This window comes from Pipra filicauda, unplaced genomic scaffold (assembly GCF_003945595.2).
Source record: "Pipra filicauda isolate LSUMZ 115617 unplaced genomic scaffold, ASM394559v2 scaffold151_size3305965_pilon, whole genome shotgun sequence".
Lineage (NCBI taxonomy): Eukaryota > Metazoa > Chordata > Aves > Passeriformes > Pipridae > Pipra > Pipra filicauda.
The window spans coordinates 1,801,025-1,813,796 of record NW_024104007.1 but is presented as its reverse complement, the minus strand read 5'-3'; the positions used below and the strand labels follow the sequence as shown (position 1 = coordinate 1,813,796).

The 12,772-nt window shown below is 48.7% G+C and overlaps 2 protein-coding genes and 1 long non-coding RNA gene across 4 annotated transcripts in view; all 3 read left to right on the top strand.

The window, feature by feature from the left end:
* Positions 1–1,620, top strand: part of MTHFD1 (methylenetetrahydrofolate dehydrogenase, cyclohydrolase and formyltetrahydrofolate synthetase 1) — a 41,966-nt gene extending 40,346 nt beyond the window's left edge. For both annotated transcript variants that reach the window (XM_027716636.2, XM_027716635.2), the window contains exons 27-28: positions 174–282; positions 458–1,620. In XM_027716636.2, coding sequence (XP_027572437.2) covers positions 174–263 — 90 coding nt within the window. In that variant the 3' untranslated portion in view covers positions 264–282; positions 458–1,620. The remainder of the gene's footprint in view (positions 1–173; positions 283–457) is intronic.
* A 2,778-nt stretch (positions 1,621–4,398) lies between these two features.
* On the top strand, positions 4,399–5,930 carry LOC120322770. Its single transcript, XR_005562680.1, has 2 exons — positions 4,399–4,485; positions 5,690–5,930. It is a non-coding gene; the product is annotated as an uncharacterized LOC120322770 (long non-coding RNA).
* A 106-nt stretch (positions 5,931–6,036) lies between these two features.
* Positions 6,037–10,579, top strand: AKAP5 (A-kinase anchoring protein 5). The gene is made up of 2 exons (XM_039378960.1): positions 6,037–6,055; positions 6,282–10,579. The coding sequence occupies exons 1-2, from the start codon at positions 6,037–6,039 to the stop codon at positions 8,192–8,194; spliced, it is 1,932 nt and encodes a 643-aa protein (XP_039234894.1). The 3' UTR covers positions 8,195–10,579.
* The last annotated feature ends 2,193 nt before the right edge of the window (positions 10,580–12,772 follow it).

Here is a 12,772-nt window from a genome sequence, read left to right as displayed (position 1 = left end):
AGATCTATCTACTTATCCAGGAGTTCCTGGTTCTCACAGTGTGCTTCAAAAGGGTCCATGACCAGCATCCTGCTGGTCTGTTCATGTGCAAGGCTGTTGCCATCGTAGTCTTCAGTATCTTGGGCACAAAATGATCCTGCTGCCATTTTAACATTCTCTCTCTTCTTGTCCAGATGAGCACTATGCCAGGACTTCCTACAAGACCCTGTTTCTATGATATAGACTTGGACCCAGTGTCAGGAGGAGTAAATGGGCTCTTCTGAAAGGAATAATTAACCAAAGGTAGGTGCCTTCTTGAAGGCTTTCAATATTTGGGCTTTATTTCTCATCTTGAGATAATGGAGTTAAGCCAATCCCATATTATGCCATATGTCTCCAAATGACATTTGATTATAATTCAGCCTGAAAGTTGCCTGCAGTAGTATATAATAGTAATTAAATTTATTTTTGTTTTTAGCTCCCAGAAGAACACCTGATGAATCATGTAAATGGAACTTGTGCCCTGATCTTTTTTTTTTAAGTCAGAACAAGATATGACTGAGAATGTAGTGAAAGAACTGACTGGAAGGAGGAGTGCTGAAGAATCGACTACTAGCTTTTAATCTGTAATAATTTTTGTACTGCTGCATTCCAAGCTAGTCCACACTGAGCATATAAACAACACTTCCTCTACAGACCTCCCGCTTCTAAATTGTAGCTGAAGCAGAATACAGAAGCTTGGGTTTAGTGACCTCTTTTGATTCAGTGACATGATTTTAATAATTAAAAATCCTAAAGCTGGAGCTCTTTGAAACAGTCTTGGGACTTAATTGTCTTAACCATAGGGGTTTTGTAGCATATATTATCTTTGAAAGCCTTGTACACTGCCGTTTCCCATTTGCCATCCTGAGTTCTCTGTTCCACTTCTCGCACTGAGGGGGAAACCGCTGTGCTCTGAAACTGCGCCAGTGTCATTTAAAAGAGGGAGCAGGGAGGAATCCCCTTCGCTCCTCATCTCTCTCCGGAAGTGCTTGCCCTGCCTTCTGCTATGAATCATTCCTGCAGGCACCTGAGCCATGTCAGATTTCCCTGTTAGAAAGCCCAGCTGTGACTACTATATTTTACTGCTAATGGAATGAAACCTGGATATCGGAGGTGAAGGGACTGGATCTCTGGCCCATAACTGTGGCTGTACCAACTGTGTCTTTTGCCTCATTTTATACTCAACAATAAGTGCAGTTACACCACTGACAAGCCTTTTTTCCAAAGGTACCTTTTTGGTGAAGAGAGACAATGCAAATAGTGATCAAGTGAGTGGTAGCAGGTTTTGTCCACAGGCCAAAAATCATTTTGTAACATGAAGATAGTGTTGCTGCCGATTTTTTTAAACTAATACGAATAAACTGGCAAATACTTCAACTTTTTGGGTTTTAATGTATGCATTGAGATTACTGAATTAGAACTTATTTCTGTGATTAACTGCACAGAAGCAGCAATCCTTGTATTGACAAGTAGGAGTGATTATTGCAGTAATAAGTTGCCTGCAATGCACCAGGGGGTGTGTGTGCATTTAATCTGGTTTCCTTCCCTAGATGATGTATGTCATCTGTAGGAAATAAACTACCTGAATTATTCGATGAATTTGATGTACTTGCAGCTGACTGCAGAATATCTGAATTAAAACTTGTGAGGCCCATCTTCTTGTATCAGAACTGAACCTAAAAACATTCTGATTTTGGTGAGAACTGGGAGGATCAGGATGTAGGTGTGCACCAATGCAGGGGAGCATCTGTAGTACACAGATATTGTGTGTGTGTATGTGTGTATGGAGAGAGAGATTATATCTCTTCAGTTATTCAGGAGGAGAGAATAATTATACAAAAGTTACCTGGTTGTGACACAGGCAGACAGAACAGTTTAAATAGTCGTAACAGCATTTGAGATGCATTCACAACCTTCTAAAATCTTCCTTTTGATAGTGTTCAGGTGAGGATTTATTGGCAGCCAGGTCTGCAGAGCACACTCGGGGCCCTTGCAGGGGGTTGAAAGGGTTGTTCCCCCATGGCTGCCCCAGCCCCCTGCCTGGGTGACGGGGCCTCTTCACCTGCAGCTCCTCGGCCGAGCCTTCCCTTCCAAGCAGGTTGCCAGAGTGGATGCTGCCAAGTCTGCTGTCAGTTCCTACATTTAATCTTCCCTGCTACACTGCTTTTCTGCAAGTGCTCTGCGTTCCACCTTCATTTTATGCTTATGAAAGATGGGATAAGTGCAAATTTATGCGAAGATTAGCCTCATTTTAGTTTAGCATGAGATCACAGCCATGTGCTTGAGAGAGATGGTTCAAGAGGTTGCTAGTCCACCTCCTGCAGTGAGGCACAGCCCCGGATCAGGCAGGAGCTGTTTGAGGGTTGGCTACGCACAGCAGGACTGGTGGCAACAAGGCATGAGGGCCAAAAAATAGCCCTGAGGGCAAAAAAATCACCCTGAGCGTTTCCAGAGGGGAATGTTTTCTAACCTGCACTTTAAATCCCTTGGGATGTGATCTCTTCTCTCCCAGGTCTTGGTCTTGCAGAGATGATACATAAATAGGTTGTTTTTTTAACTCTCTCCTTTGCAGCTAAGCATGCCAGCTAGGTCTTGTCCTTTCAAATAGGACACAGAGGACACTTAATTTTTTCTAACTAAATACTGGAAGGTTGTCTTCTCCTCCTGTTGCCTAGAGAAAAAACTAATTATGTACGAATTTGTTCTCTGTGGACTATTTGTGGGCCCAGAGCCCTTAGTTGGTGTTATGACCATCCGTCCCCCGAGCTGTGCTGTAATGAGAGTCCTGCATCACGTCATGTAACACAGATTTATTTTCTGGAGTAGTGCAAGGGGCAAAAGGGGAGACTGTTGCTTGGTTGGCTTGTTGCACGTCACTAGCACTTGTAGGCCCAGAAAGAAAACTGGCTCCAGCTGGGTCAGGAACTTTTTCTGACCAGATCCCAGGCTTGCCGCAGACCCTTTTATTTATTTCCCTTGGACCACAGCCTGTGGTGTCACCATCTGCCCCTGGAGCATCAGGAATAATTGAATTCCATGTGAAGTGTTCCCAAAATGGAGTTGATGGGAGCTTGCCTCCATCACACCACCCCTGAGGCAGTGCACACATTCCCCATCCTCACATTATCCACTCCCCTTCCTGCTGCATCCTCCCCTCCCTCCTGCCTCCGACTGCAAGGAGGGAAAAGCTCCTCACGCTGAGGGGCCTCACTTGGCTTTAATGCAGAAGTGGATTGTAATTAGAACCCACCGCCCACGCCGGGGGAGAAGCCGTTTCCAAATGAAGATTATTATCCTGAGTGAATGCAAGCAAACACATCTCACAGGGGAGCTTTTAAAAAGGCAATTCCTCATGATGCTTAATGCACTTTTCTGCCCTCCTGGCTGACATTTCAGCCCATCGAACCCATTCTGTGCCTTTTTTCCCGTGAAGAAGCCAAAGAGGGGGGAGGCCATGTGTATTTTTCTAAGCCTGGCCTACACTGGAAGCCACTTGCAGGTTCAAAGTGCTGCTTTGCCCAGTTGCTTATGTGCAAACACGCTGTGAAGCAGTTAATGTCTGCAAAACCTCTGTGGGCGTCAGTCAGCTCCCCGTGGAGATGAATGGGGACGTTCAGGCATCTCAACCATAGTTTCCTGTAGTTCATCAGCTGCACTTGGTAGTCCTTTCTCCAGAGGCTCTCCCATCAATCATAAGAGCTGGAGACATGATTTCTTTAAAGTCAGACCTCAGCTGCTTTGGACAGAAAAAAAGCTTATATGAAAGAGGCACTTCCTCTGGTATTCTGGGCAGGGAGTAGTTTAAAGCCAAGAGCTGGCTGTCCTTACCTCCACCTCCGAAGGTGTAGCTCCTGCAGCACCCCCAGCGGTGTGTGCTAAAGTGGGTTTCAGGTGGGACCCGAAAAACAGCTGCCAAGAGCAAGACCCCCTGCCCTCCTTCCCACACCGCCAGGCAAACGCCAGTGGTCCCTCCTCCCTGCGTGGTGTACACCCGTCTCCCTTCCCGTGCATTGGGATCTACAAACCACAGCTCGATTCCTAGGAAGACCTTTGCCCCGAGTTGTATTCGTGGTTTTCGTGTCTGCTGCCGCTGTGCGCAGCCTGGGAGGGGACGAAAGGTTACTCTGCCAGCGGGAGAGGGATGCTGCCTTTCCAGAAGGGAAGGATGCCGCCCGCCAGAAGAGCGGTGCTATCCCGCTACAGGGAGGGACGCTCACAAGGAAGGGATGCTGATCAGCGAACAGGGAGAGATGCTCTCCCATAGGAGGAAGGAGGCTGCGAGCAGGTGCCGGCGGAGCGGGGCCGGGGCGGGGGGCGGGCCGGGGGCTGGCGGTGAGGGGCGGGGGGCTGCCGGCAGCGCCCTCCCCGCCGGCCCGGGGGGCGCGGCTGCGGCGGAGGCGGCGGCGGCGGCAGCGCAGCCGCGCGGAGCGGAGCCGGGATGGGCCGGGATGGGCCGGGATGCAGGTGAGGGCGCGGGGGGCGCGGGGGTGGCACCGCCTCGGGGGGACCCGCGGGGGCGGCGACACGCGTGGGGTTCCCGGGCCGCCGCTGCGGGCGCTGCCCGAGGAGCCCCCCGGTGCCCATCCCTTCGGAGGGGTCCGGCTTTGAGGGTTCCCCTTGCCCAGGGCGGGGGAGCGGCGGTGCCGAGCGGCTCCTGCTCCGCACCCGCGAACGCCCCCAAAACTTGCCGGGCGCGGGGGCGGCGGAGCCGGGCTGCGCTCGGGGCACCGGGAGCTGCGGGTGCGCGCTCGCACGGCTCTGACAGCTCCGCTCGTTCTCCCTTAAAATATTATAATTAAAATAATAGTAATAATAATTATAATAATTGTAAAACCCCAAATGTGCTGCGGGGGAAGCGCGCCCCGGAGCCTCCCTTAAATCACCCTACTCCTGAAAAGCAGAGTGCAGAATGCCGTGAAAAGCCCTGCCCGGAGCCCCCGAGCCCATCCTGCAGAAGTTGTTTGCGGTAACACATTTTTGCATCTTTCCATCCCAAAACGTTTTGATGATGTTTCGAGGCAGCGGGGTTTTTTCCTTTTTTCCTTTTTTTTTTTTATTTTTTTCCCTTTTTTCTTTTTCTTTTTTTTTTTCAAGGGTGACACACATCTTACAACATCACCTCTTTGATGAGCACACGCGGTGTTAATTGAGGTTGCTATGGGAGGCATGCACGTAGTATAAATAAGCTCCCTTCTTGCCATGTGATTTGGCTTTTGTATTCCACAAGCCTCCTTTTTGTATTCTCTGTTTTTGCATATTGTCATATGGTGCATTAAAGATAAAAATATCTGCTGTCTCAGGGTGTAATTTCCCTAGCTGGAACTATGAGTGCATATGGAGCAGTGGGGAAAAGATTTAGCAAACCATAGGAAAAATATATATGTATGTGCATGTGTAATATGTATTCACCATAATATGGGAAGTTATATAAAAAAAGTCCCCTTTTACCACATAAAATAGCAAAGTAGTACTTTCTGTGGTGGAACATCACTGGGTTGACATCTTGTGGCCTAATTTTGTCTTCGGATATTGATGCCAATTAGTGGAAATAAACTGCTATAGTGCATTCAGTCTGCCTCCCAAAATGAAATATTTAGAGAAAAAAAAGTTTTCAGTATTTTTTTTTTAATTGCTCTACAGGTCTTATCATTTGTTTGTTGTGTTCCAGGTAAAAGATGAAGCCTCGATCACGCTTCACAGCAAACTTCATGTAACCTCTGAGGGGAACTGAAGCAGAAAGCAAAGCCAAGGCAACGCAGCATCTGACCTTGTCACTGGGTGGCAGAAAACAGCCACTGGTTCCACTGGTGCTTCAATCAAGCTCCCTTGTGCAATGTGGAATCGTAGAGAGCTCACAAAGTACAAGTTCCTTCCAGGTCCGTGGGGTGAATAAAAATTGTTAACTCTTGGCTTGATTTGTCATCCTTTGGGGGAAAAAAGAAAGTATGTCAGACTGGCCATTATATAGTCGCTGCTGTTAGACCAAGAACAACTTAGAGTGGCTTTATTCCGGAGATGAGAGTGACTGTGGCCAGCAAAGCCGAGGAGAAGCCTGTTCAACACCACGTCTGCCCAGGATTCCTTGGAGAGGTGATCAAGTGAGTAATAAGACAAAGCGGGAGTTATAAAGCAGATGCGATTGCTCCAGCAGAACTTCTTTTCACTGCCACATCCGCTCGTTACAAAGCAACTAACATTATTTGGAGAACTATTTGAGGAAAAAATGCACTTTGAGCATCTCTGCAGTTCTTGTGACTGAGGCATCGATCAAGAAAATCGCTACTACAACGCAGGCAAAGGAGGAGTGAATGTGGTGAGGGCAGCTAAGGAAATTCAAATGGAGAACCCAAAGGAGGTAGAGACTCCCAGCACAGGGGCGACGTGCTCCCCGCCAGAGGAACAAGCAGAAAAACCCTCCATGCTCTGTTTTAAGAAGCGGAAGAAGCCCTGTAAGAAGGGGCTGACTGTGAAGGGTGCGTGTGAAGGAGCCTCAGAGGAGAAAAGCCAGTGTGTCAGTGCCGACCAAGGGGAGGCAAAAGTTTCCAGTCCATCGCAGTCCTCCAAAGGAGCCTGGGCAGCCATCAAAAACCTCGCGAGGCCTCGGAGAAGGCAGAAATCTGCCTCACGGAAGAAGGTGCCCTCCGATTCCCAAGTGCAGCTGGAGGTGGATGCTGAGGAGAGCTGTGCACAAGACCTCCCGAAGAAACGGGAGAGCTCTGGGGTGAAGATGCCCTGCGTGCGGTTCTCCAGAAGCAAGAAAAAACCCAGCCCCTCGGAAGCAGTGGAGGAGTCGGACGGCAGTGTTCAAGCAAACGAAGTGGTGGGTGTTTTGAACAAAGCCAGTGAAGAGCCAGAGAATTTGGCCCCGACGGACAAATCTGAATCCTTCAGCCCAGTCTCTGCAGAGGAGGGCCAGGCTGCAGTGAAAGAGGACCAGGTTACAGTGAAGGAGGACCAGGCTGCAGTGAAAGAGGATGAGGCTGAAGTGAAGGAGAACCAGGCTGCAGTGAAAGAGGACCAAGCTGCAGTGAAAGAGGACCAGGCTGCAGTGAAAGAGGACCAGGCTGCAGTGAAAGAGGACCAGGCTGCAGTGAAAGAGGACCAAGCTGAAGTGAAGGAGGACCAGGTTGCAGTGAAGAAAGACCAGGATACAGTGAAGGAGAAGCAGGCTACAGTGAAGAAGGATCAGGATACAGTGAAAGAGGACAAGGATATAGTGAAAGAGGACCAGGCTGCAGTGAAGGAGGACCAGGCTGCAGTGAAGGAGGACCAGGCTGCAGTGAAGGAGGACCAGGCTGCAGTGAAGGAGGACCAGGCTACAGAGAAGGAAGACCAGACTGCAGTGAAGGAGGACCAGGATACAGTGAAAGAGGACCAGGATACAGCAAAGGAAAGTGACAACTCTGTTGAGAAGAGTGAGCCCTTGACAGAGCCCACACCTGACACGGAGGAACGTACAGAGTGCACCGTTCAGTTGGAGATAACTGATTCAGAGACAGTTAATGAAATAGCCCAGGACAAACTACAGGAAGGGAGCCTACCCCAAACCACAGATGATGTGGAGAGCAGGGAAGCTCCCAAAGCACCTGTTTCCAAGGATCAACCCAACAGTGCCCCTGAAACCACCGAACTGCAGGAAATCCCCAATATCTGCACAGAGCTGCCTGAAGGGGATCAATCAGAGAAGAGCATAAATCTTCCCAAGGAGTGCAAAGCTGAGGAGACTGTATCAGAGTTCAGCGAGTCAGCATCCAGAGACAATGGAGCGAGTGTGCAGGAATGCTCCAGCCATCAGGTGACATCAGAGGCAAACATAGGCACCGGCATCGGCGTCGGCATTGTCATCACCATCACTGAAGCTGAGGACTCTGACAACACCGACTCTGACCAGGCCTACGAGCCGTCCCCAGTTCTGCACCAAAATAAGCAAAAAGGGAATAAAAAATCCAACCGGAATGCTGATGTTGGTGAAAAAGAGGGCCCTGAGGCTGGTGGCGGTCCCCAGGCAGAGGACAAAGGTCTGGGCGACCAGGGGCACAGAACTGGGGAGCAGTACGAATTGCTCCTCATAGAAACTGCCTCTTCCCTCGTGAAGGCGGCCATTCAGTCATCCATAGAGCAGCTGGTCAATGAAATGGCCCTGGAACAGAATAAACACAACAGCTTTCTGTGATGGCAGCTTTGCCCCCAAGAGGAAGAGCAGAGGGAGTGATTTAAAGCTCCATTTGGCCTGGGTGTGTGTGTGGAGAGCTCAGAGGGCTCCCAGGGCCAAGGTGTAGTTAATTCTGCATGCCCATTCAGTTGTGTGTCTATGTGAAATGGCTCCTGGGATGTGGGCAGACCCTGCTACATACACTGTGTCCCCTGGGGCCTCAGATAACACCATTGACTGCAGCTGCAGAAAATGAAGGTGTTACAGTGACTGTATTTTCATTTATTGGCATATTTATGTCAAGGCTGCATTTCTGCCACCACCCATGCCAGGTTCCCCCACTGTTCATGCTGTAGATCTGTATATATCATGCGTTTAAAGAAAGGTCCTGAGAGGCAGCGAGTGCCCGACCTGCTGCTGGGCAGGATTCGGGGGCACGCTGAAACAGCTGCAGGTTTGCCTGGGGTGTGTTGGAGATGAGGGAGAGCAAAGCAACTGCAGTGTTAACATGAAGACATCACTGTCAGAAGGGCTCAGGCCAGTGTTTAGTGTTGTGAACTGTAGGCATTTGCTACCTACAGGCGCCAGAAGCCACGGTCACCGTTGCTGTCACATCGTGTGAAGCCGCAGGTTTGCAGCAAGCAGTGTTCTGTGTTCTTCATTCGGCCTCTCCCCCTGCCACGAGCAGCCTGTGCATCTCCAGACATGTTAAAGCACAGCATCAGCCGCTCGCCTTGCTGACCCCGGGCTGCACAGATGCCAGGAAAGCGACAGCGCTTCCAGGGGGGCCTGTTCTTGCACCATTAAGCTCAACGGGCAAAAACTCCCTGCAGCATCACCGGCGTGGGCTGGGCGGGAGCAGTGCCTGCTGCAGGCAGCCTCTTTCCTCTCCCCTCCCTGGCCGTCCTCCCTCCCAATCCTGGTGTCGTGGTGAAGCTGTCCTCAGATGTAGCATATTTTTTTATATATATGGCATGCGATATAAATAGCAGTGAGCTGCATGCGTGTTAGCAGTCAGCATAGTTTGGGTAGCTGCAATGTTCTGCCAGCACTGGAATTGCTTTGATTTGGTCTGGGCGCTGCTGGCGTCCCTGGGTGCTGGCGGCAGCCATCCTGCACCGCTCCCCGCTCGCCACAAAGCCCGCCTGCCTTCATCCCAGCCCAGGCATCCCTTGGGAAACGTGCGTTATGCCCGGCTCGCTGCCACCGGGCTCCGGCCGGCTCTGGCACGCCATGTAGCTCGCCCTGAAACATGCAGTGAAATGCTGGAGTGATATTACCGAAGTCCTCAGGGAAAAAATCTAGACATGGAGGGCCTGAGGACATGGCTGGAAAATGCCTGGACAAGCCCACTGCCATCAAAACCCATGAACTGCCCTGCTCCGAGAGGGTTTGCACTGGCATGGTGTGTGTGTGTGAGCACCGCCTCCCACTATAAGACCTCCAAGAGAAAGGGGCCTTTTAATAATTTGGGATTGTGTCTGCATGGCTGGGATTTATGTCCAGCTGTGGGCAAGGCAGTGTGTTCCTCTGAGAAAATTCTCCTGCGTATTTCTCAGCCGATACAGAAATAGCAGCCGCGCCTGGCACTTGCTCACTGACCATGGGTGGTGCGCTGAGATTTCCCTTCCCAGCGTAGGATTTGGATTCCTGCTAAAATACAAGGGCTGTACATGTCCCTAGTACCTGGTGCACAACCACATTTTAAACCTTGATAAAGCATCTCTGTTGTTACGAGAGGACTGTGAGCAGCGAGAGCCACGGCTCATTTCTGTGCAAGTAAAACTTAAGAAAAATCAGAGGATGTTAAAAAAAAAAAAGTGTCTTCTTTTTCTTCTGTGTATTTATTTATTAAGTTATCAGATATCGATAATTCGGTGTGTACAATTTTAATGGCTTTGTACTTCATACTGGTCCTTCCAGATATTTCGCCATAGTTTTGAAAGGGACTTTTAAAGGACTTTTAGATGTACCTTTGGAGCTGCTGCAGCACCCAAGAAGAGCCATACTGATATTGGGGGTTGCTTATGGAATTATACTGGGCACTGTGGTAGGTCGGTGCCAAGCAAAGGGCTGCTGTGCGGCCCTGCTGGGGTTGGCTGTGGAGGAGGATGTCCAAGTTCTAGTAAATAAACAGGAAAAGACCCCGTGGGGCCAGGCTGTCATCTTCTGTCAGCCCACTAAGCGGTTTCGGGAGGATTTCGTGTTATTTCAGTATTGCCTTTTAGGCGAAACACGTCTTCAAAGGAGGAGGAGAATGGCAGAAATGCTTTGGTCCAGCCCTGCCCTGAGACTGTTACTCTGTGCCCAGGGTTGTGTTTGCATCCTCTCTGTAGCTGGTTTTCTCTCTGTTATAGGTGTACATAGAACTGATGATTATTTCATTAAAGCTGAATGTACCTGTTGTTTTCTTGCCTTGTGACTGAGTGGGCAGCTATGGAGAGATTTTATATGTGAAGGGATTAACTCACGCTGGTGCCCTATTGTGTCCAGCTTTTTCTGGAAGCCGTACAGTGAGCAGAAAGAAATCCTAAAGTTGGTGGCAGACACAAATTCTTTGGAGGCTTGCTCTTTCTCTGCTCTTTCTGCAACCTTTCTTTCTGGTTGCTGGCTAATCATTTCTACTGCAGAGCCCTGGCTGCCCAGGGACTGCTATAAGGAATTTGTGAGGGATCACAAATCTCTAGCAGCTAAGAAAAGCCATCCTGCTGTCCCATGGGTAAATTCCCTGTTAGATGCCCTGTAGGGCCAGAGGAAAATGTTTGACGCTCTGCAGACTGACAGGGGTCAAACCCCACTGCCCATGAAATGGCACAGCTCTTGCTGATCCCACACAGGTGGTTTGGTTTTCTCTGTGAGCCACTGGTTCATGATTTCTGCTCCCAAGGCTTGAGACTGCTGTTCCCAGATGCACAGTTTGGTGCTGATGGGGTCTATTACAGGGACAGGACCTCGGGAGGGGGAGCAGCGAGTTTAGTGCATCAACATTTTCTGTGATGGCTCAAATGGACCGCGCATCCTAATTTTTTTTTTGCTTAACATCTTTCATGTAATTTCTTTAGACACTACAGCATTCATAAAATATGGGGGAAAGAGGTAATACATATTTAATAGTATTAATACTATTTATTCTTTCAGATTTACAGAACAAAATATAGGCTCATAACAGCCACTAATGACTTAATTAAGACTCCCTACTCCTTCCTTGTGATTAGGGAGTAGAACATGAATAAAACATATATTCTTTTGGAGAAGGAATGATAAATTTACTATTGTAAAGGAGTACTGGGCCAGGAAACCTGTGAAGATGTGGCTGTGTGGTTGTCCCAGAGCACCAAAGGGTGGCCTGGATTTAAGGCTGTGTTCTTTGCCAACAGCTGAAATAAACTGGAATAAACACAAAATCATAGAATCATTTAGGTTGGAAATGACCTCTAAGATCCCCAAGTCCCACTGTTAACCCAGTACTGCCAAGGCTGCCATGTCCCCAAGTGCCACATCCACGTGTCTTTTAAATACCTTCAGGGATGGTGACTCCACCACTTCCCTGGGCAACCTGTTCCAATGCTTGGCAATCCTCTCAGGGACAAAACTTTTCCTGATATCCAATCATTTTTATAGCCCAATTCAGATTGCTTTTGAGCTGTCTGGCTCCTTATCAATACAAGAAATTCATTGCTTGCTGCTCTCTGAATTATGGAAGTTGTTCTGCTCACGCCACAGACTGTGCTGCTGCTTTTGTCCCAGATGTTTCCAGCGCTCTCCTCACAGCAGGGACAATTTGGCTGTATATTCAACAAGTTCTCTATCCCTGCTTTGGCTGTGTCATTTTGAATGTTTTCATCTCCCACAGCTTTTTTATATTAGCAGCAAAGAAAAGAGTGTTTAAATAGTATAACTCTTGCCCAGAAAGGCTTCCAGGGGGATAAAAAGCTTTTCTGTTATGTCAACACTGAGCCCAGAAGAAAGCAAGTGTATCCACTGAAAGGTTCCTTGTGGAAATTGCTGGTAGACAATGATGGCACAAACAAATACTGTGTTTTCTTTCCTGCCCTGGGACACCCAAAGTGCATTAGAAATGCACAGGGCTGGATCTCCAGCTGCTGGAGGTCACGGCAGCTCCGTAACGCTTCAAAGGACCGACTCTCCCATAGCCAGGAATCTTGTGTTTGAATCCAAGATGCTATCCCTGCATAAATGATGGACATTCTCATATGTGTCCCTATGTATAAATGAAAATCCGGTTGTAGGTTTTGTTGGTGTTGTTGTTTTTTTGGTTTGGTTTTGGGGGGTTTTGTTGGTTTGGTTTTTGGGGTTTTTTTTACCACAAATGTATGTAAGAAATTGAGTAAACTCATGAAATACACAGAAATCCTGGTCGGCACTTGGGATGGATGGATGGATGGATGGATGGATGGATGGATGGATGGATGGATGGATGGATGGATGGAAGCCAGACCCTGCTGACAGACTCGTGTTAGGGCAATGAAGCCCTAATACTGCCTGTCTTACAGCTAGAAGCTTTCAACATGAGTAACTCAAAATGACGAAGTGCTCCTAGAAAACAGATTGATTTAAATAATTGCTTTAATATGATTT